Source organism: Pleurodeles waltl, chromosome 5 (genome assembly GCF_031143425.1).
Source record: "Pleurodeles waltl isolate 20211129_DDA chromosome 5, aPleWal1.hap1.20221129, whole genome shotgun sequence".
Classification (NCBI taxonomy): Eukaryota; Metazoa; Chordata; class Amphibia; order Caudata; family Salamandridae; genus Pleurodeles; species Pleurodeles waltl.
Window position 1 is genome coordinate 123885122 of NC_090444.1, and position 24603 is coordinate 123909724.

The 24603-nt window shown below is 43.1% G+C and overlaps 1 protein-coding gene across 2 annotated transcripts in view; it reads right to left on the reverse strand.

Moving 5' to 3' along the window:
- Nucleotides 1-24603, reverse strand: part of KIF13B (kinesin family member 13B) — a 537272-nt gene that overhangs the window by 109757 nt on the left and 402912 nt on the right. For both annotated transcript variants that reach the window (XM_069233796.1, XM_069233797.1), the window contains exons 30-33: nt 20053-20177; nt 18811-18987; nt 8742-8834; nt 1232-1384 (exon numbers count right to left, since the gene is read on the reverse strand). In XM_069233796.1, the coding sequence (XP_069089897.1) occupies nt 1232-1384; nt 8742-8834; nt 18811-18987; nt 20053-20177 (548 nt within the window). The remainder of the gene's footprint in view (nt 1-1231; nt 1385-8741; nt 8835-18810; nt 18988-20052; nt 20178-24603) is intronic.

The following is a 24603-nucleotide window of genomic DNA, read 5'->3' on the forward strand; positions in this document are numbered from 1 at the left end:
GTGTCAACAGGTTTAGCACTCTGATTCTGGTCCATCAAGGGTCTCACGATTCATCCGATGCGACATGTTAACAGGATGCTTGGTGACAGTATTGTGCAGTAGTTGATGATATGATACGAGTTCACTGTTTGGTGGCAAGGAAACAGTGTAGTTCTTGTGAAGTGCCTCAACTTTAAATGAATTACACTTTCACTGACGTTGAGTGGCTACCACTCCTGTTTAAGGTGCTTGGTCATGGTCAGAACAGTGCAGAGATTCCTAAGGCTGTCTCCTGTGTCTGCACTTGAGACAGCAACTGTTATTTAAACCTACACATAAGCAGATCAAGTTGGTTTTGTACATGATAATAATTTCTGGAACAAAGAAATAAAAAAAAACATCACACATTCTAACTGATCTCCACTGGCAACCCCAGGCAAGAACATGTTCCTAAGTCGGATGCAGAATACATCAAGCCATTCATCATCACTAGCCAGCATAGCTCCAAAAATTAGCCGGCCTACTTAGAAGTACACACCTGATGAAAAGCAAAGCGCAAATTATTAGAAATCTTAAAGAGAGCTAAAACATTTAACCAGGCATTGTCAACAAACTTGAACTGTCTTCTGGAGAAAAGTAGCTTCTTTCTCAACCCTGCTGCTCCAATTATGTATGGCTTGAATACACAGCTATTAAAATAAACTATCTTGAAAAACACAATGGTACTCATCTGAAACTGATCTTCTATACCAACAGGAAATTCTATTCCCTCTCAAGAGCCCCTTTCCCTTGTGTACAACCATTATTCCAGGATAGACACTTCACTGTACAGTGCTGCAGCACCAAGCTAGCCTGGCTGTGCTGACATGATTAGCTAAAAAATTACAGACATTAATGCACACTGGCATAAATACGAGGAACGTTGCAAAGTTCACATTTAAAGAGTGAGGAAAAAAGCGATTGTGTTGTTCTACATTTCACATCCCATTAGTGATCCACCCTGTTGGCGAGACTTAGGTCTTCCTACTCTGTTCATATTTCCTTTAAACAACTGGCAAGTATTAGTCACAATTTAGGTTTACATTTTGTTTTTCAGCTGTTATGTCCCCTTACACTATTGTTAATGCAAAGGCAAAAGGCCACTGCTTCGTTCAGATTGCAAGGTAAAGAAGAGTTGCTATCACACTGTGGTAATGTGGCGAAGAAATGCACGGCTGACTCTGCGATGCATTCCGATGATGAGTTAACACACCTGACGCAAGCGATCCAACGTGAGAATGTTCTCCACTGCCAGCACGCTGCGCAGGTATTTCTCAATATACGCCTCGGCGTCAGCTGATACTACATTGTCTGCATTTGCTGCCATTCTAGCAAGTGCTTCCCTGTCCTCCGCACTCTGGGTGTCCTGCAAAGACAACAGTGGTAAGGAACTTCACATCAAGTCACTAATGTGTTCACAACAGAATGTACTGAGATGCACTGTAAACTTTATGAGCAAGTGTTCTCCAACAAAAGTTTCTCAAGAAATAAACGTCCCCAGGTTCAAAATAATACAGGCAGATGAACAAGTTACTTACCTTTGGTAATACTCTTTCTAGTAGGAAGTCTATCCAGGTGCAGACTTCTCACCTTTTGACTATTCCGCAGATATCAGAATGGATCCAGAAACTTTTCAGAAGTAACTGTGCAGCGGTAGGTGGTGCCATTTCGCTCCAGAAATGACGTACTGAGCCTATATAGGTGCCACTCCTGCTAGCTGACGACAGTTGCTTTCGAGAGTGTCTATGCATCCTTACGCAGAGCCCCAAAAGCAAATTGGTGTGACCAGTGTACAGATTCCTTTACGAGGTAGATTCCAATCACAGAACAAGGAAGATGCAAGGGTCGGTGAGGAATATGTAGCTACAAAGAGTGTCTACCAGAAAGATAGTTTTTAAAGGCAAGTATCTTGTTCTTCTGATAGAGACTTCTGGACACAGAATCCTCACCTTTTAGATACCAAGGCAGTACCTATTTGGAGGGGTTCTATAACCACACTCAAATGAGAACATTCTGCAGGACCGAGCAGGCACAATAACCCTCTTGGTGAACCTGACTGTCCAGAAAATGCTTCTCCAACAGGCAGCTCGTGTAGCTGTGTGTAAATTATAAGCTTTAGCTTGGTTGAAATAATATATCTATACCAAAATTGAAAAAAGTGTACATGAAACGAAAACATACATATTTTCAGAAATCATAGCCTTATGTTTGGAGAAAGGTTGTTGAGTTTCCAAAATATATTTAAAACTGATAATTGAGTGATACGTTATGTAACATTGAGACACTTATTACTAATGTTTCCTTAGTGCCACAGCCTTTGTAGCTGTGGCTGTTATGTATTACCCAGACAGAGGCATCCAAATTGACAAAAACTATTTATATTAGTGCTGGCAACACTGCCTGGTGCACTAAGGTGATCACTGCTGGTAGTCCTGCATATACTGGCCACAAATAGTGGCATGGTTACATCTCTAATATTATTGGTAGCTAGGGATGATTTTCATGTACTTGAAGTAGTTCTTATTACAGAAATGTTTTGAGGCCTCTGGTCCAGAAAATAGTGCTTTTTGAACATATGGAAATCTACACAGCAGCCTGGTAATACCCACAACAGGGACTCTGCATGCCAGTGCAGTGGTAGCAGCTTTGGCCCTCGTAGAATGAGCATGCAGTCCTTCCGGAGACTGCATTTTAGCCAGTTGGTAGGAAATCTTAATGCAGAGCAGGATCCAGTAGATGTCTCTCTTATCTTATCTTTTTTAGCCTACAAAGAGCTGATCATCCTTCTGGTGTTCTTTGGTACGATTTATGCAAAGGCTCAGAGCTCTGTTGGTGTCCAAGTGACAAAGTCTCTCCTCCTCCTAGAGAGGCGAGGCGGAGCACAGAACACATACCCCCAACAGAGTATCCGTAAGGGCCTCATTAAATGGTAAGAGCTCAGTAGATGTCTGCCCGGGGCGAATAATATCCATAATTACATTGGTCTTGACCTCCATGGTGGGGAGCTGGAGGTCTACGGCATCAGCTGCCCTGTGCATAACCATGGTGTAGGAAGCACTCTCCTCAGTGGCGGGGCCGGGAGGTGAGAGGAGACGGGATACAGGGAGGTATCAAGGCCATTAGCCTCTGCAGGTCGTCATACCAATTCCCCTTTTGATACGGGCGGCCAATCATATCAACCGCATCATAATCGCTAGCCAAATCTGTGCTGAACAGGGAACGAATTGTGTGCTGCTGTGAAGAAAGATCAAGTGGAGGAATAGGAGCCTCTATGGGTGCCGGATGAGACTCCCATCAAGGTCGAACCGGTGCAGATTAAACATCAGAGAGGACAAGTGGGGCCTTGTCTTTGGCATTGGTGTTGATGCGACAGGAACTGATGTAGATATGCCACCAGAGGTGGAATCGATTATAGGCTCAGAGGGTTGGGCTGGCGCAGAGGGCACACCCACTGGCAGTAACTCAGATGCACCAGAGGTAGTTGGTAAGGATCAGAAGAGTCAGAGCATGGCCTTGAGGAACTCTTCGATCTGTTTAGGAGTGATGGATGACCCCGTAAACTCGAGTTGTAACAGAACAATTTACAGAATTGGCTCTGTTAGAAATGGGGTTTCTGGTTGGCTAGGGTCTGCGCCTACGCCAAGCAGAATCCACCATACTTGTCAGGGCAGGTAAGTTACACATTAAAGATAACCTGTGCTCACACCCCCTGGTAGCTTGCACAGAGCAGTCAGGCTTATCTTTAGAGGTCATGTGTAAAGAGTTTGCGCAACACACTTTTGTTGTGAATTTATTGTGTCACTGGCATCAGAGACTCCACTCAGCATTATTTAAAAATATAGTGCATTGCACATATATCATAGATCCATGTGACATTATTTATACATACTGTGCGCATTATGCAGATCCTGAAATAATACTATCCTGACAGTGCAAGGACCAGAACACTATACATTATACATCAGAGCATACACTGCAACAGTTTGGTCAGAACAAAACCCATCAGAGGTTGCCACGAGTACCTAAGTCCCAAAATGGCCACCATAAACATATCAGAAAAGGCAAGCCAACATGGGTACAGGGAGCTCTGCGCTCCTGGTGGTATCAGGGCGATTTCCTGTGGTGAAACAAAGCCTGGTGGCGACCGGGGTCTCGGCAAGGATCAGGCAAAGGTAAACTCCCTCACCCCCATGTACTTCTCATCCCACACACTGGATATAACAACAGGGAGATCTCTTAGTAGCAGAGTTAGCACGCCTGTCGTCAGTGACCCCGAGAAAGAGTGCAGCGACAGCAAAACGGTCCTGCACTTCAAGAAAGGGGGCCAAGTGTGGCCTCTTCAGCACTGCGGGCGGCCGGACCGATGTCTGTGTTGTCGGCGCTTCCGTCCTCACTGCATTTATAGGTAAAAGAAGCTTGATGTGGCTGGTGGCCCTGCGGAGTAACTTGGCACGGCTCCGGGGGAGAATCTCCAGCATGGCGATGCTTTCGGCATTGAACACGCAGCGCATCTTTTCAGGGAGGGGGCCGCACAGAAAGGGGGCAGCTGCAGCTCTCTCCCACTGGAATAAACAAAGGTGGCACAGTGAACGCACAGGGCCAATGCAGTATGTAGACGCAGTGTCAGCAATGGCCCAGGCTTCCACAAGGAGTGCGGGCTGACTTCCCTAGTCACCATACACAGGGAAAACAAAGGCTCCTCACAAGCCCAGTGAGAATGGAGCACTCAACCTGTGCCCGTGGTACCAAAGGAGTCCACAAGCGCTCACCATGCACTTACTTTGGGAGGGGAGGAGCACAGATCCACGGCGCTCACCACCACGCGCCAAGGTCACCACCAGGGAGGTAAAGTGGCACCCCCTGGAGAACATGTAGGACTCAAGGGCAAGGCAGGTTGGCACAGCTCGGTAGGGGCAGTTCCTCCCGATAGTCCTTGTGGTGCCTGGGAAGTCCAGAGTCAGGGAACAGGCTAGCAGCAGGGCAACAAGCAGAAAAGCAATCCAGGGATTCCTTTATGCCACACAGCAGCAACAGGTAGCAGGGCAACTACAGAAGAGCAGTCCACATGAGTGCTGTGAGCAGTCCTTCTGGCAAAGGTTCAATCCCAGTTCCAAAAGGGCTCTAAAAATCATGGGGCCAGAGTCCATGTACTTATACTCAAAAATGCCTTTGTTCAAGGGGTATCATCAAAGGAGCCCTTTCAAGTGAAACACAACACCCTTTCAACCCAGCCATGTCTCCAGACATTAGTAGGGGGTACTCAGGCCTATTCACATGTAAGGTGTGAACCACCCTCTCTGTCCCCAGCCTAGGATGACTATCAGTACGCAGATGCCTCTTCTGTCAGACCCAGCCACTCCTTTCTGATGGCAGTCTGGAAAGTAAGAATGCACCAAGTGGAGCTGTCACTCTTCCCCAGACGTGGATTGGAGTGAGGCTGCAGAGCACTAGAGTTATAAGCACAGAGAAATGCCCACTTCCTCAAAGTGGCATTTCTAAAATAGTAATGTAAAATCCACCTACACCATTAAGCAGGATTTCTCACTACCATTCCAAACATGCTCACGTTGCTCCTTACAGATCAGAAATTACCACACAGACATATATAAGGGAATTCCCAATACAACCTTATGAGAAGAGCCACACTCACAGTAGTGAAAAACAAAATACGCTGTTTGTCACTACTAGGACATGTGACACACAAAGTAAACAACGCAGTGGCAGGCCTGAGACAAGTTTGAAAGGCTACTTCTGTGGGTGGCACAATCTGTGCTGCAGGCCCATAAGTAGCATTTAATTTACAGGCTCCTTGTATATGGTATACAACTTTACAAGGGACTTACAGGTAAATTAAATAAGCCACACAGGTGTAAGCCAATTCTACCAAGTTTTAGGGGAGAGAGTACATGCACTTCAGCACTGATTAGCAGGGCTAAAGTGCCCAGACTCCTAAAGCCAACAAAAGAGGGTCAGAAAAATAGGAGAAAGGCAAAAAAGTCTGGGGATAACCCGGCAGAAAGGGCCTTTTTCCAACCGGCTCTGGATGACTTCCAAAGTGAGATGTCTAGTGCCATACTCGTGCTTTCCCAGGAGAGTATGAGGAAGAGGTTGAGCCCCGCTTACATTTCTTGTGTTTTTTTCTTTGACTTACCCAATGATTTGGATTGAGAAAACTGACCCCTGGAACATTTGATGACTTCTTGATCTCAAACTGGACAAATTTTGATTTGGAATGGTCTTGTGGCGGAGTCTTCTGGTGCTTTGTGATGTAGAGTTTCGCCTTGCGGTCTCATAGGTCTTCGAGGTTCATTGACGTGAAGTCACTGCCTGCCATTACAAGCCTTACCGGCTCAATGGGACTCTGAGAGCGATTAAGAATGTAGGTGCAGCTTAGGCAAAACTTTTTTCTTGATCCATTTCCCCTGGGATATGCCCCCGGACCAAAAAGAATAGAGAGTCTGGGAGTCATCTCTGACTCGCACCTAACCTTCCCCTTTCGTCCCTATACGCAAGGTATCTGTTTACAACACCACCTTCCAGAGTAAAGGTAAGTTCAGTTTTTCACATCTACATCTATTTTGGGACAGCAAAAGCAATTTTTGCAAGGTGTAAATGCGTATTCTTGCACTTCTGCGTGCCCGTTTTCCTCCAAAACAACACCAATGTTATCACTGAGAACATACAATGAAGTAGTGAAAGAGTGCCGTCAAGGACATGAAACATGAAAATGAGTTCACAATTTAAAAGCGACAGGGCAAACATTAGTAAAAACAACCCATGAAAAACCTTTATGATTGAATGCTCAAATTAAAAAAAATTCAATTTGTGCTGTAACCATCATGGACCTGCTCAGTGACAAAGAAAGAACAATACAAAATATAATTAAGAGATGAGTGTTGGTACAGCCTCAATGTTCCTCACTTGCTTTTCATGCAATGTGATTTACACTTATTTTCCAAAAAGCCTTGCAGACACTGTAAAAAGTGCACAATCAGGTGCCCGATTGGACCTCTATCTGAATCTGAAAAAGCTAAATTGCATAGAATAACTGCTCTGGCTTGCGGTTCCACCCAGCACATAGAACAAAAGGAAGGCTGTCTACTAAAGCCCCCAATCATGTACCCATGCAGATCAGGTGTCAGCACAGAGGAAGACCGGTAGTATCCAGGGAACTAGGCACTGGCACACCTATATCAAACTCCAATGGCAGAACTGAATCATCTGCACCACTGACCTGTTAAAGCAAGCTTTTCTTTGCCGAGTAACAAGTCACAGTGTCTGATAAATAAGAAAAGTGCAGGCTCGAGAAAAATATAGGACCTGTTCCATCTACAAAAATTAAGAACAACCTATCCCTAGGAAAGCAGCACAGACCAACAGATACAGCATAAAAACAAAAAATACGTTCAGATGCCATACAACTCCAAGCTTACACACAGCTATCAACGCTATTAAGCAGAACTCCATCGCACTTTAATAAAAAACCTTGAAGGAAACTGTTGAATGCTGGGGTAACTGTCTACATTTCCTAGAGTAGTCAAATTCTAAATATACTTTGTACTCTTCACCACAATGTTAACATATGACCATAAAACCAACCTCTGAAAACCACTGAATGAACTTTATACAAATGTACCGGACTCCAACTAAAACTACATTCTATTGCGTTCACAATCTGTTTATCTATAATCAATTATCATCCCTTCATGATTTTTTTCCCTATACATTTTCCTCCTCTTTTGCATCATGGGTCTACTATGTCTTTAGAAGTTGGCTGTCAGCCTGTCTGTTCCCCCTTTCAGCAAACCTTCCTACAAAGTTTTCAGATCCTGTCAGCCAACACGACTCCGCCTCAGAATTTTAATTCAAGGTTGGTAATAAGACACACATTTTAAACTGAAAGCCATGCTACAGCAATTTACCACTTAAGGCTTCAAATGTAGACCCACTCAGAGAACTACTTGATAACCAATATTCATAAAGATCCACAGCCCACACATTTCCTCGGAAGAGATCAATTCCAAGTATGCTCAATAACGCAGCTCCCTGGTGTTCCTCACATGGTCTGGCAAGATCACCACAGAGAGCAAAATAGTAAGATCACATGCTTAACCAATCCTTACCATTCTTAATTTACCATGTTATCTTTGAAAAATAGCCTACTAAAGACAATTGCTCTCTATCATACAAGAGAGTGCTTTTATTACAAAGCAAAGAAGACAGAAACTAGTCTCTCTCTCTGCGAAGTCACCCCTTTTCACCCATTCCCTTGGAATATAGCAGGACTTGATTGCCATGAACATGAACAGTGCTTCCTTACATGTGCAATGGGTAAAGTTCATGCGATACAAAACACACAGAGTATACAAATGGGAGGTTTTTTTTTATTTTCATGATTTGTCTTGTAAAATTAAGCCTGGATAGAAGAAACAAATCCTTAAGGCATAGGGAGAATGGGCTTGGAGGAAGGAGGATGGGTGTTAAGTAGGTCCACAGGTCTATAAATACAATAGAATGCATTGGGCTAAAAGAGGAAGGGAGCACATGGTAATATGTATGGGACACAGGGGAAAATATCTTCAATAAAAATGTTTAAAAAATAAAAATAAAAATAAAAATCTGGAAAGTTTTTTTTTTTTTTTTAAATTAACTTTGATATGGCTTTCAGATTTAGCAATCACATTCCTTCCTACTGTATGTGGCTGTCATATTTACAGTTTTACCTCAGGAATATTGGAGACAATTTCAACAGTAACACCACAGCCTGGAATAGTACTTCGATGGGACATCCTTTTCAAGAAACTCTGAGCAAATCCCTAGACGAAAACATGAAAAAAAAAACAATTTAATAATACAAAATCTTTATGAAGCATAATTGGTTTCACAAAGAGAAACCAGTTACTTACCTGCAACAGGAGTTTATAATTTTGGTGCACTAACTCTCCTACCTCGGGGAGGCGGAAGGAAGAAGTGACTTTAGAAGAGTTTCAAGCTGCAAAACACAGTTACAGATGAGCAACTGGTTATTTTGCAGTATGATCTTCTTCCAGATTCACATTATGCACAATAGTGGTGAGTTTGTAAGAAGCAGGCACATATGTTTTTACTACAGTCTGACCTACAATGTTGCTTGCTTTTTTAACTGTGTGTCCGCATAATAATGCTTTGTAAAGGTGAATGTTGATGTCACTTTTGCACAAACGTATTGTTTATGGAAATATTACCAATGAAAGATAATTGTTCTCCCTTACTCTCTGAGCAATGCCTCCATGGTTCAGTTCAACCCCCAGCATCCTATTTCAAGAGTGAGTCACTTGTACAGCCTGAGCTATCCAGCTCGCCTTGCCCTTTTGGCTAAAGCTGCTCCTATGATTTGTGGACCATATGTGACATAAAACTGGCATGTGATCCTAATTTGCATTGTATCCTGAATATAATAATCACTTTTTTCTGCTGAGGTTTTTTGGAATATTAACCAATTTTTTATGAAAAGGAGTAACTGTTAGGAATGACTCTTGGACATGCCCCCTAAAGCACCTTATCTTTATGTATTGTCAAGTAGGAGTTTTCTACCAGCAATGCTTGGAGTTCACCAACTCCCCTTAAGGATGTAATGGGAAACAGAAACTACATAAGAGTAAGTTTGTTAAATATTTGATGTTATCTTATGGACTGGTACAAAAGGTGGCTTAATCAAACCAGAGATAACCACTTCAATTCTTTCTGTACTCCGGTCATTGCACCCACTAGATACGCCTATTCCCCGCTCACTTGTGACCACTTACTATTTAACCAATTCTGAATGGGTGTTGTGCAGTCTGCACTGACAATCAAAGGAATAAATAATGCCATTATACTATTATACCAAGTAGTTTAATTGCTATTCTCACTTTCAGAGATGTCTGGAAAAGCAGAGTTTAGTCGTGCAGTACTAATACTCTCTTTGGTGTCGGACAAGTTATTGATAACTCAAGTGTTCAGAGTTGGATCTAAAATGGTCTTCTCCCTTTGGGGTGTTGGGTGTGATTTTTTTTATTTATATGGACTGTGAACTCCAAAAAGTAATGTAAGTTGATAATCCTCTAAATGTTGTTTTTTATATCTTTTTTTTGTTATTTTCAATTGAAAAAGTGTCATCATATATTCACATTAGGCTTTCACCAGAGACAAGCACATAGATCATATTTTTACCTGGTCTTATAACTACCTCATGCCATGGCATGACAACACCAATGCAGGGTCTTGGAGTATTCTGCATTCCCCCTTTCCTTCTTAAATCATAATGTTCCTTGAGATGTTTCCATGATTGTCTCATTTTCTAACACTTTTTAGGGCATCTTCTTTCCTCGCAGATTTGTTTACTTTAGTAGGGCCATCACCTCCATACATTTAGCAGTAACAACTTCGCTTCTCCATTTGTGAGCCGACGACTCGCCCCAGATATTCCTGCGCCCCCTCCCAGAAATGCTTCAACCGGGGACAAGACCTGAACTGGCTGCGTAAAGGTGCCCTTTTGGTTGTATCCTCTTGTGCATCGGTGTCAGTCTTCTGCTTTATCAGTAATGTTCCTCTTGCATAGTATGATCTATATAGGATCTAGAGCCGTGCAAGACTGAATCCCACTCTTATTGTCACTTCCATTGGGGCTCTAAGGGCTTCTTCTCATTCTTCATAATTCCAGTTTACCTAGATCTCTTGAGTGAGGGGCTCTGCTGGGGAGCACAACTTTTTCTCACTAGAGTTATCTAAGCCATCAGTATTCTGTAGATCTTCTTACAGATGTACGTACAGACAGGCACCAGTTTAATGAGGGGAACAAATTGTCCACCTCCTCATCATGATCATCTTTGAGAAGAATATTTTGAAACCACTGAACGGGGTGACAATCCGATCAGAATAAGGTTACCAATCTGTGACAGTTCTTGTGTCGAAAGAGAGACTGTGGGTATCCAAAGCGAGAGGCACTGCTTTGGTAATTTCACAAGGAGACATAGGTCCTTCATGGGCCGACAACTTCTCTGGACTGATACAGAGTCTGATTTGGTGCTGGCATCGTGGGACTCGGGGCTAGACCCCGGGAAAGAAAACCAACCATGTCCACGGTGTAGGGTAGAAGATGAGGGCTGGCATAGGTAGAGAACCGGGTGGAGGCACTACAGTGTCAGTCAGTGCCAGACCAAATGAGGTCCCTTGATGATCTGTGGGGCCCAAAGGTGCACCACTTTAGAGGGAGCCAGCATCGGCCTGAAATATTGCTGCCCGGTCTTCCCTAAAGCCTCTATTTTCTGTGTGGTCAACAACAGCCTGGGGAATTCAGGGTGACACAGCCTGACCTGGAACATGCTGAGATCCAGACAACGGCAGGGGAGTCGGGCCCTTGGAGTGCCGTCCATGCAACCTGCCCCTGGAGAAGGAGCGGCGAGACAGGGGACTAGTCCCGCTTTTGACTTCTGCGCTTGAGGTGCAACTTGACCTTCAACTTTTTCTTCGACTTCCTGAAAAACTGGGACCTGGAAAGGCTCTGAGACCTGGACTGGGAGCAAGCCTGCAACTTGCAGGGGGAATGGGTCTTCTGCTTGGGGCATGACCTACCTTGCTTTGTGTTTTGCAATGTACAGCTTTGCTCTGTGCTCCCTGACCAGATGTGGGTGCATTAGGGACCATTTGTTGCATGACTTTGCGTCATGTTCAGAACCGAGACACCACAAGTAGATATTGGGTGGATCTGTGACTGACTTTTGTTTCCAGCAGTCGCTTCATGGCTTAAAGTCTGTGGTTTTTGGAGGTGACAAATCACACTGTTTATTAGGTAAATTTGGCACCTGGGAAAACTAGCAACGTTGATTGCTAAGACAAATGAAACTGTGGTAATAGGGTGGCACCGATATCCCGCTGTGCGCCGTCACTTCCAGAAGCAAAAAACAAAGTTGCCACAGAGCACCAGTGGTGCCCCAAAGCTGAAGCGCAGGAGTGATTGCTATGAAAAGTTTTATATCCAGTGTGGAACCTTGTGGTTAAAAGTATCCATTAGAATTACGCTTTTACGTCTGATCTGAATGCAAACTTTACCCCAACAAGTCTGTATATATGTCAAAATACTGTATTTTAATGACAATCTAGTTGCCTTCTATGGGAATGCTATACCCACTACAATAGTCTCACCTACTTCCAAAAGCCTACATATTACTCATGCTACCATGTTGCAGTAAATAGAGTAACTTGGCACTCTCAAAGCTCTGGCAACAGGAAAGCTACTGCATTTGGTACGGCTACAGAGGTCTTCACATTGCATAATTACGTGGTTATAGCTCCCATCTAGCACATTATTTAGTAGGAATTTACTCCAACGAGGCTGTACAAATCAATAGAGTACACTGTTCCTGTGTAGAACAGTGTGCTCTATTGATTTGTACTAGATCTAAGGAGGCTGTACCCTGGACCATTCTAATCTCCCTGTTCCTCTGATGGTTTGATATATAAAACAAAGCACTAATTACAAGTCCGTAACTGAGAGTGTGCTCAGGGGTCTACGGTCTTCCTGATTTATAAAAAACCTCCTGTGGTGCCCAGTATGTTAACTACTGATATTTAATCTAGAATAGGTGGCATGAAGTCGAGCTGGCAGACAATCTCCTCTGTATACACAGATCTATTGCTCAGGAATGATGAACACTTTGGAAACAATTACACACAGGGGCGAATTCCGGCATATCTACGAAGGGCATGCCTCTAACCAAGCATAACAAAGCAGTGGAATGCATGTCGCTGTCTAGCTCAATATGGAAAATGTCACTTACCCAGTGTACATCTGTTCGTGGCATTAGTCGCTGCAGATTCACATGCTGTGCACAGTCCGCCATCTGGTGTTGGGCTCGGAGTGTTACAAGTTGTTTTTCTTCGAAGAAGTCTTTTCGAGTCACGAGACCGAGGGACTCCTCCCCTTTCGGTTCCATTGCGCATGGGCGTCGACTCCATCTTAGATTGTTTTCCCCGCAGAGGGTGATGTAGGAGTTGTGTATGCTAGTAATAGTGCCCATGCAATGGAATGAATACGTATGTACAAAATGAAGGTTAAAGTAATATATTTACAAATGTACAAATGTTGAAGATCTACTTCTAAACGGCTACAGGCTCCCGGGGAGGCGGGTGGGCGCATGTGAATCTGCAGCGACTAATGCCACGAACAGATGTACACTGGGTAAGTGGCATTTTCCGTTCGATGGCATGTGTAGCTGCAGATACACATGCTGTGCATAGACTAGTAAGCAGTTATCTCCCCAAAAGCGGTGGTTCAGCCTGTAGGAGTTGAAGTAGTTTGAAATAATCTTCTTAGTACAGCTTGACCTACTGTGGCTTGTTGTGCAGATAACACATCTACACAGTAGTGCTTAGTAAATGTATGAGGCGTAGACCATGTTGCTGCCTTACATATTTCGTTCATTGGAATATTTCCTAGAAAGGCCATAGTAGCACCTTTCTTTCTGGTTGAGTGTGCCTTTGGTGTAATAGGCAGTTCTCTTTTAGCTTTAAGATAGCAGGTTTGGATGCACCTAACTATCCATCTGGCGATACCTTGTTTTGAAATTGGATTTCCTGTATGAGGTTTTTGAAAGGCAATAAATAGTTGTTTTGTCTTTCTAATTAGTTTTGTTCTGTCAATGTAGTACATTAGTGCTCTTTTGATGTCTAATGTATGTAGTGCTCTTTCAGCTACGGAATCTGGCTGTGGGAAGAACACTGGTAATTCTACTGTTTGATTTAAGTGGAACGGTGAGACAACCTTTGGTAAGAATTTTGGATTTGTTCTTAGAACTATCTTATTTTTATGTATTTGAATAAATGGTTCTTGTATGGTAAATGCCTGAATCTCACTCACTCTTCTTAGAGATGTGATGGCAATGAGAAATGCAACTTTCCACGTTAAGTATTGCATTTCACAAGAATGCATGGGCTCGAAAGGTGGACCCATGAGTCTTGTTAAGACAATGTTGAGGTTCCATGAAGGAACAGGTGGTGTCCTTGGTGGTATAATTCTCTTTAGGCCTTCCATAAACGCTTTAATGACTGGTATTCTGAATAGTGAAGTTGAGTGAGTAATCTGCAGGTAAGCAGATATTGCGGTGAGATGTATCTTTATGGAAGAAAAAGCTAGATTTGATTTTTGCAAATGTAGTAAATATCCTACTACATCTTTTGGAGATGCGTGTAATGGTTGAATTTGATTGTTATGGCAGTAAAAAACAAATCTTTTCCATTTATTTGCATAGCAGTGTCTAGTGGAAGGTCTTCTTGCTTGTTTTATGACCTCCATACATTCCTGTGTGAGGTCTAAGTGTCCGAATTCTAGGATTTCAGGAGCCAAATTGCTAGATTCAGCGATGCTGGGTTTGGATGCCTGATCTGTTGTTTGTGTTGTGTTAACAGATCTGGTCTGTTGGGTAGCTTGACATGAGGTACTACTGACAGGTCTAGTAGGGTTGTGTACCAAGGTTGCCTTGCCCATGTTGGTGCTATTAGTATGAGTTTGAGTTTGTTTTGACTCAATCTGTTTACTAGATATGGAAGGAGAGGGAGAGGGGGAAAAGCGTACGCAAATATCCCTGACCAGTTCATCCATAGAGCATTGCCTTGGGATTGCTGGTGTGGGTACCTGGATGCGAAGTTTTGGCATTTTGAGTTTTCTTTTGTTGCAAATAGGTCTATTTGGGGTGTTCCCCAAATTTGAAAGTAAGTGTTCAGTATTTGGGGGTGAATTTCCCATTCGTGGATTTGTTGATGATCCCGAGAGAGATTGTCTGCTAGCTGGTTTTGGATCCCTGGAATAAATTGTGCTATTAGGCGAATGTGGTTGTGAATCGCCCAATGCCATATTTTTTGTGTTAAGAGACACAACTGTGTTGAGTGTGTCCCCCCCTGTTTGTTTAAATAATACATTGTGGTCATGTTGTCTGTTTTGACAAGAATGTATTTGTGGGTTATCATGGGCTGAAATGCTTTTAGCGCTAGAAATACTGCTAACAGTTCTAGGTGATTTATGTGAAACTGCCTTTGATGTATGTCCCATTGTCCTTGGATGCTGTGTTGATTGAGGTGTGCTCCCCACCCTGTCATGGAAGCATCTGTTGTTATGACGTATTGTGGCACTGGGTCTTGGAAAGGCCGCCCTTTGTTTAAATTTGTACTGTTCCACCATAGAAGCGAGATGTATGTTTGGCGGTCTATCAACACCAGATCTAGAAGTTGACCCTGTGCATGTGACCATTGTGATGCTAGGGACTGTTGTAAGGGCCGCATGTGTAACCTTGCGTTTGGGACAATGGCTATGCATGAAGACATCATGCCTAGGAGTTTTAATACCATTTTTGCTTGTATCTTTTGTGTTGGATACATGGCCTGTATTACCTTGTGAAATGTTTGAACCCTTTGTGGACTTGGAGTGGCTATCCCTTCTGTTGTGTTGATTGTCGCTCCCAAGTATTGCTGTGTTTGGCACGGCAAAAGGTGTGACTTTGCATAGTTGATGGAGAAACCCAGCTTGTGAAGGGTCTGTATGACATACTTTGTGTGATATGAACACTTTGTTAGCGTGTTTGTTTTGATTAACCAGTCGTCTAAGTAAGGGAACACGTGTATTTGCTGCCTTCTGATATGTGCAGCTACTACTGCTAGGCATTTTGTAAAGACTCTTGGCGCGGTTGTTATTCCGAATGGCAACACTTTGAATTGGTAATGTATTCCTTTGAATACGAACCTTAGGTATTTCCTGTGGGAAGGATGTATCGGTATATGGAAATACGCATCTTTTAGGTCTAATGTTGTCATGTAGTCTTGCTGTTTGAGCAGTGGGATTACGTCTTGTAATGTGACCATGTGAAAGTGGTCTGATTTGATGTAGGTATTTAGTGTTCTGAGATCTAGTATTGGTCTCAGAGTTTTGTCCTTTTTTGGTATTAGAAAGTACAGTGAGTAAACTCCTGTGTTTTTCTGTAGACTTGGTACTAATTCTATTGCGTCCTTTTGCAGTAATGCTTGAACTTCTAGTCCTAGAAGATCTATATGCTGTTTTGACATATTGTGTGTTTTCGGTGGGACGTTTGGAGGGAATTGGAGAAATTCTATGCAATAACCATGTTGGATAATTGCTAAGACCCAAGTGTCTGTTGTTATTTCCTCCCAAGATTTGTAGAACTGGCTTAGTCTTCCCCCCACTGGTGTTGTGTGAAGGGGTTGTGTGACTTGTGAGTCACTGTTTATTTTGAGGGGTTTTGGGACCTTGAAATTTTCCCCGATTTCTTGGGAATTGGCCTCCTCTGTATTGTCCCCGAAAACCTCCCCTTTGATATTGTCCCTGGTAGGTAGGTGGTCTTGCTTGTGAGGTGTTGGTTTCTGTGGGTTGACCTCGAAACCCTCCCCTAAAAGGTGTCTTCCGAAATGTGCCTATGCTCTGCGGGGAGTACAGTGCGCCCATGGCTTTGGCTGTATCGGTGTCCTTTTTTAGTTTTTCAATGGCAGTGTCCACCTCCGGCCCAAACAATTGATGTTCATTAAACGGCATATTGAGCACAGCCTGTTGTATTTCTGGTTTGAACCCAGATGTGCGCAGCCATGCGTGCCTCCTTATTGTGACTGCAGTGTTTATTGTCCTTGCAGCTGTATCCGCTGCATCCATGGAAGACCGTATCTGATTGTTCGAGATACTTTGTCCCTCTTCCACCACCTGTTGCTCTCTTTTTTGGAACTCTTTGGGTAGGTGTTCGATGAAATGTTGCATTTCATCCCAATGAGCCCTGTCGTATCTCGCCAAGAGTGCTTGCGAGTTGGCGATACGCCACTGATTTGCTGCTTGTGCTGCAACCCTTTTTCCCGCTGCATCAAATTTGCGGCTCTCCTTGTCCGGAGGTGGTGCGTCGCCTGATGTATGCGAGTTGGCTCTCTTACGAGCTGCCCCCACAACTACTGAGTCCGGTGTCAGTTGTGTTGTAATAAATATAGGGTCTGTGGGAGGTGCCTTATATTTTTTCTCCACCCTTGGAGTTATGGCTCTGCCTTTAACTGGCTCCTGAAATATTTGTTTCGAGTGCCTTAGCATTCCTGGGAGCATGGGAAGGCTTTGATAATGGCTATGGGTGGAGGACAGAGTGTTAAAGAGGAAGTCATCCTCAATAGGTTCTGAATGTAGTGATACATTGTGGAATTCGGCTGCCCTAGCGACCACCTGTGCATATGATGTACTGTCCTCAGGTGGAGACGGTTTAGTTGGGTACGACTCTGGGCTATTGTCCGATACTGGAGCGTCGTAGAGGTCCCATGCATCTGGATCATCCTGGCTCATTGTGGTATGAGCTGGTGAGTGTGCGCCGGTGATGCATGAGTTGATGGTGGTGGAGAAGGTGGTGGAGTTACTTTCTTTACCACCTTTGCTTGTGGTTGCTTGTCTCCTTGTTGGAAGGCAAGTTTCCTTTTCATCTGGATTGGGGGAAGAGTGCTGATCCTCCCTGTATCTTTTTGAATAAAGAGCCGTTTTTGCGTGTGATCTGGCTCTATTGTTTGTAATTCCTCTTCAAATCTGTGTTTTTTCATTTGAGAGGACAGTCCTTGTTCCTCTGAGTAGGAACTAAATCTCGGTTCGGATGCCGGATGTTTCGGCACCGAAACCTTTTCTACAGATTTTTTCGGCTCCGACAAAATCTTTTTTCTTTTCTGCGTCGTGCCTTCTCGGTGCCGACCAACCTCGGTGCCGCTGTCTCGGTGCCGAATGTTTTCTGCGCCACTCTCTCGGGCCCGAGATTGCTGCGTGCCTGTATCTCGACCGGAGTCGGATGACTTCGACACCAGCTCGCCCTTTTTCGGTGCCGATGGACGGTCACCTACTTTTCGGGTTAAGCCATGGCCTGTTGGCGGTGGCGTCCCCTGGGCTTTGTCAGTCTTTTCGTGAGCTTTTTGTTTCGACGTCTTACTCACGGTTGACGTTTCTTCGGCGTCGAGTTCTTCGGAATCCGACTCGTGGATGGAGAACGCTTCCTCTTCGTCCTCGAACCATTGTTGTCCTGTCGGCGTGGACGCCATTTGCAATCTCCTGGCTCTTCGGTCTCTGAGCGTCTTCCTCGACCGAAACGCTCGACAGGCTTCACACGTATCCTCCTTGTGCTCGGGGGACAGGCACAAGTTACAGACCAGATGCTGATCCGTATACGGATATTTATTATGGCATTTAGGACAGAAGCGGAACGGGGTCCGTTCCATCAGTCTTGAAGTCGCACGCGGTCGGGCCGACCAGGCCCCGACGGGGGATCGAAATTACCCCGAAGGGCCACCGGAGCTCTTCAAGATTCGGTGTCGATTTGTTCTAACTAACCCGATACCGAACGAAACAATACTGACGATTTTTTCCGAGATTCTAACTAACTTTCCGACCCGAAACACGGAGCGAAAAGGAACACGTCCGAACCCGATGGTGGAAAAAAAACAATCTAAGATGGAGTCGACGCCCATGCGCAATGGAACCGAAAGGGGAGGAGTCCCTCGGTCTCGTGACTCAAAAAGACTTCTTCGAAGAAAAACAACTTGTAACACTCCGAGCCCAACACCAGACGGCGGACTGTGCACAGCATGTGTATCTGCAGCTACACATGCCACCGAACATATATATATAAACTTCCAAATGAACAACAAGAAAACAAACACAACAAAGTATTTATTTCATTTAAAGGAGCATAGGGGAGTGAGAAATCTGCAAATAAAGAAGTCTGACTGAAACACGTTTGATCTCTTGGGGGTTAAGGCTGTACATACCTGTCTGCCATAGACACTGACACAAATGCGCTTGCGGAGTACTAACTGCATTTCAGCTGGATGGCTGAGCTGCACGGTCACACGCACAATCAAAAACACTCTTTCATCTGCTGCAGTTCCTTTGCTGAGCTGAACACAGTTGTGAACCGTACAGTCCCAAGAGGCTTCTGCTTTCACCTGTAAAGAAAAAACATTTTGTTAAAAGATTTGCTGGTACGGACATACTTCAAACCTTTACACCCTCAGATATGTGTCTCTATTACTCTAAGCACTCAGCTTGAACTTTACTTTCTCCACAAGAGGTAGGTACTCACTGATAATTTCTTTGACTGTGAAACATAAATTCAGGAGTTTGTTTGCTATCACTAACTCCCCCCCTTTGCCCGGTTAGCCATGTTACATTTTTGGTAAGCTTCTCAAACCTTCGGTGCACCAGTTTATGGTAAATGCAGGGTAGGGATTATTACCCATATGCTTCTTCTTCCTTCAGTTGCCCTCACATTTAATAGTAACAGTACAACACTGTGCCCATTATCAGTCACCGTTGAACATGCTTACCACAGGTTTCCAAGAAACTTTAATGGTTAAATGCAATACAATGGTTCATCTTTGCAGACAAATATTAACTTATATCACTTCTGAAAACATCATTTGGGTTAAATAGCATGTATGATAATTTTTACTATCTCTACGACTTTGATAAAATGACACTAGGAACAACCGCTGTTTACAACAATCAGAATCGAGTCCTGTTGGTGCTCAATGATTAATCACAATTACTTGGAATAAGGCAGTGGTTCCCAACCCGTGGTCCAGGGATCCCTGGGGGTCCGGGAAGCCTTCTCAGGGGGTCAGCGACTACTTAGAAATGTAAACAATATTAACATATTAGGTTCCCAGCTTTCAGTAAGGACTTAGTGGGGGAGGGGCGGGTCCTCAGATTCGTACAATTATTCCGTGGGGGTCCCCAGGGTCCACTAATGATAAAGTGGGGGTCCACAGAGGTCAAAAGGTTGGGAACCACTGGAATAAGGGATGTATATTGATTCCAATATGACACTCAAGAACTCAGGAAACTATTTACCACTTTAAATGGGCTATTACCTAAAGAACTCACATCACAATAGGACCGATTAAGCAAGCCAAGGTTTTCTAGCCACAGTATTTTGCCTTACCAATGGTCCACAACCTTAGCCAATGCAATGCAATACGTTATGTGTTATCGTAGTAAGAGATACTAACCTCACTCTCATGATGTTTAGCTATCTGCAGTTCATAAAACTCCTCCTCATCTTCAGCGGTGAGAGTAGCGTCCCATCCGCCAGCTTCTGGCTCATCAAGGGCATCCTGGGAGCTAAAATCATCCGCTAGCACAAAGAAGAAAGTAGTTAAATTAAAAGAAATGAACCATGCTTCTGTCAGCACCTGAACAAAAAGACTCTTCCCGACAGTGTAATGTAGAAGGTCACAAGACTGACACTTCTGCTGTACTTGTCATTACTTTATGCAGATCAGATCCTTCTTTGGAAGGCCTCTACAGAAGACAGTGAAGGTGAAGCAGAAACCCAGAGCTTCTCAAACTGGGTTGCACCTTGCAGAACATCAACTATGTGATAAAATCTTTAAAACTTGTCAAACTCCTTGAAGATTTCTCATTCTTCATATCACTTCCAGGCAGCTTTCGTAATGATACTCCGGACAAGTGTTAGTAACCTTATCACCCATACTAACCCTCTGGCGTCTATGGCATCAATGGTGTGATCCATAAGCCTCTCATTATTTGTATCAAACTCTTGCTCTAGCCTAACACACAGTTAAGCAGTATATATTCAGAAGAGCAAACAGAAATGTCCAGAATATCAGAGGGTTGAAATCATTAATTCGATGAGTGCTTTATCTGAAATACATTTGTTTCCTGATTTGTAGGATGGATTCAAGCAAGTCAAACATGACAGATAAGCCTCATAAATCAATATAAATTCTGAAAACAAATGTGCTACAATGACAAATTTAAAGCAAAAATGTGGGTTTAGAAGACTCCATATTGTAATACCAATGGTGTATTAGGGTTCGTTGCAGACAGCTTTAGGTGTCTGTAAGACACCAGGTCTTGTACACTTTAAAAAGTACCAATACAAATAGATACAGATGGAAAGTGAGCTTCGGGTTAACCCAGTTCAGCTGTGGGACTTTAATGTATTTTTCATGGTTTGTCATTACTTGGAGGAACTGTACATCATGGAAGGTTACTCTGTCCCATTACTGTTCCCATCAGGTTTTGGTGAAGGGGTAAGGGAACTAGTCCTGCACCTAGTCTCTTGTTCCAACATCTCACTTTTGTCACTCCACACTTTAAAGTCAGCCCCTCCTGACCCTGTTGCGGCTTTTATTTTCCTTTTTTTGCACCATCGGCCAGATATTCCCTTGTTCTATCAGCACTTTCACTTTTCATTCTATTCACTGCGATGTTTCACATTCTTTGCCTCCGTCCACCCCGTTGTGTTACATCGACAATCTCTGTCCAAACAACACTCACCCCCATTATAGCCGTCTCAATCTCTCCTCACGGCCAATGAGATGTTCTGGATAGTGAACAGAGGTTGTTTTTCGTACATTCAAGTGATTGATAATACCTATCAATATTAGGGTGACTACTCAAGCATATATGTGAGGTGCACTTGGAGCAACGATGACTATCAACTATAACATAGTACTTTGATATTTAAAACCTAGAATGAAAGTGTACATGTTGCAGTCACACTCTCGCTATAATTTGACATGCTAAAAACAAAAGAACAGTAATACTTTTCTGCTATTTTTTCTTTCCACTTTCAGCAAAAAGAGCCATTTTCAACAACATCTGCTCCTTTCCCAATTTTCTGACATCCTGAGATTGAGAGGGCAGTGAGGGAATAGTCTACGGGACTGGTGCCTGCAACAGAAAGGGTTTGTGTCTGAGGCAAGGGGCCTCTAGGAGTGGTCTGAAGACCGGCAGCCTGTAATAGTAAAGTGCTGATTGAAGCTTTTCAAAGCTCTGAGAGCACGTGAATACCACCTTTAGCTGATGGTTGCGCTATGTGCGCTTCTGCTTATTTCAATCTCATATCTGTGAAGACTAAGAACGTAGTAATTAGTTAAGACTGAGCACCACATATTAACAAACGTTTCCAAATCCTATACATCAGGCTTGCAATTTAAATTGCAAGCCAGACCAACTCACTTTTCTAATGATTTTTTTAATACGCCAGATCAATTTGCTTTGTCAATGCTTGTTTCTTTTAGAAGTTGTGAACTACAGCACTGGAATATGGGCAAAGGACTTTGTGGGAGCTATAATAACCCATTCACGGAATATGCTGAGAACTATGAATCCCTAATACAGCTGACCTCACTTCCTGGTTTGTCTGTTGATCTCTGCACATGCACACTTGTAATCTTGTTGTTATTATGAATGATCCCTGGAGGCCAGTGCTTAATCTGAGCCGGTGGTTTCAGGTGCTCAGCACCGGAACTTAATTCTCAACACTTATAACAGTCCATGACATGGTGGCACTGTGTCTGATGTTTAGACGGGCACAACAAAAGCAAGTTTAATATTTCAATATATACTAAAATGAATAATACTTACCACCCAGGCCATTCTTACAGCTTTGGTTGGCCCGGACTAGTCTGAATTGTCACATTTGTATTAGTGCGATGGTTAGCTGTTGTGTTGGTTCTGACATTGGCAGAGTTGGCAGGGGCAATGAGTGAGGCAAGCTGTAATAGCTTCCTAAGAAGGGCACTGGCACTTTCTTTTGTAAAATGTATTATTATTCTTTTACAAATCAAGCACTGCTGGGGGTACCTACTGCTTTATCACTTCTGTCTAGTTTTCGATGATCATGTCTTCTATTAATGATTAAATATGATACCAAACTCATCAAGGCTAGCTGATGTTTCGCTATCTCATAAGGGTGTCACAATAATTACAAAGCTGATTAAAATATTGACAATCTATATAAACTGCATGTATTCATTTGTTTGCTACATATATAATGAACAAGTTACTGAATGAGTCCAAAGTGAACCACTGTTTTTTAAGATGCATTGTGCCTTTGCTTTATTGTTGATGTAATTTCCTCACTGGAGAGGCAAGGCCCCTGACGTCTGGTTGCATCCCTGATCTGTTTTAACAACTTCAATGAATGGGCAGCTTTTCTGGAAAGAGTCTTTAGCTGCTGAGACACATCTATTAGCATGTTTTGAATGTTGCTGGAGAACTGTTTTGATGAGATCCAACAGAATCTGTGTAGCGCTACCCAACATCACGAGCACAGTTCTACTTTGGCTGCATTTTCTCCACTGTAAAAAGTGGATCTGAGGAAGGAGAGGGGTGGCCGCTGTTTGGTGCTCTTTCTGTCCTTCCCATCAAATGCATGATGAAAAGGCAGGGTGCTGCTTTTGAATGATTTCTTCCTCACTCTTGAGAGATTTCTTGAGGACAATCTGCACTTGGACTCAGAGCCAGAGTATCTGTGTGAGGCCATGAAGAGTTTTGCATGGATTTCCGGGACGGGTTTGGGAGCACTGTTTGCATTACCTTGTAACTTATATGCACTAACACCACTGCCATCTCCTCACATGAGTCTGTGGAGGACATTTCACAGCATTTTCGGGTGCAAGGTTAGAACCCACATGACTTTGAAAGTGACATTTCATGAAATGCTTGGTGAAATACATAGAAGCAAAATGAAATAACCAACAGAAAGACTATCAACAACACCATACCCCAGCAAACTATCATCAAATACATCAAGTAATGAACCACATGCCAACTCCTGGGATACCCTGCCTATCTACGCCCACCAGCCGCATTCACGCACATTTCACTTTATGTTTCTAAAAGGGCTCCAACACCCTAGCTAGTTGATAAGGGCTATAAATGACAAACCCCTTATATTCAATTACTTTTAATTTTCATACAAAGTGAAGGCAAATATAATATTTCAAAATGGGCTCTTCTGCAAAACTAAACTCTTTTCACTGTACTGAACTTCACGATGTAAAATATAGAAAGGAAACAACTAAAAAGGAACTGTAGAAACACCCCACTTAACATGATACTTTGGTAAATGGCGGAGTCCCTGACTAAAAAGAGATCCACTACCCCGTTAGTTCTAAATAGTTTTAGAACCAAAAGTGAAAAATGATTAGCAGACACAAAGATGATCAAAACTAAGGTATGTTGCAATATGAAATAAGCAATGTAGATAAAATGCAATTTTATGAATCAATAGTATCCCATTGAGAAGGACATTTTCATAGGCAACAGTTTGAAGAACCAGACAGGTCAATAAAAATCAGAAATTCATCATTGTATAGGTTGGTTTAGCTTTTTTTTTTAACCAAGACAATACCTTTAAATCAATTGTTGTCAGGGGATCTGAATACAGAGATTCCATTCCTAAACAACTGAAAAGGGATGAACACCAATCTGAGGGGGTCCATTTGCATTAACTACAGACGTGACCCCTTTCCACTCACTTGCCATCAGTTATCACCAAACTGACTACTTGCAGTAAATAAAACTATGAAAACATTACTCCAGCAGCAGCCATGGCTCAAGATGTAAAGACTAACCTCAGTGTTGGCTGGATAGCTATGAAAACTGATGAAGTGCATGGTGATATTCGAAAGTAAAGTAGGGCTAACCAGTGAACACAATTCTAATTTTTTTCTTTTACAAAAAAAGAACATAGAATATGAAAATGTATCAATAACCAAAACACAAATGTCTATTTTTATTTAGTC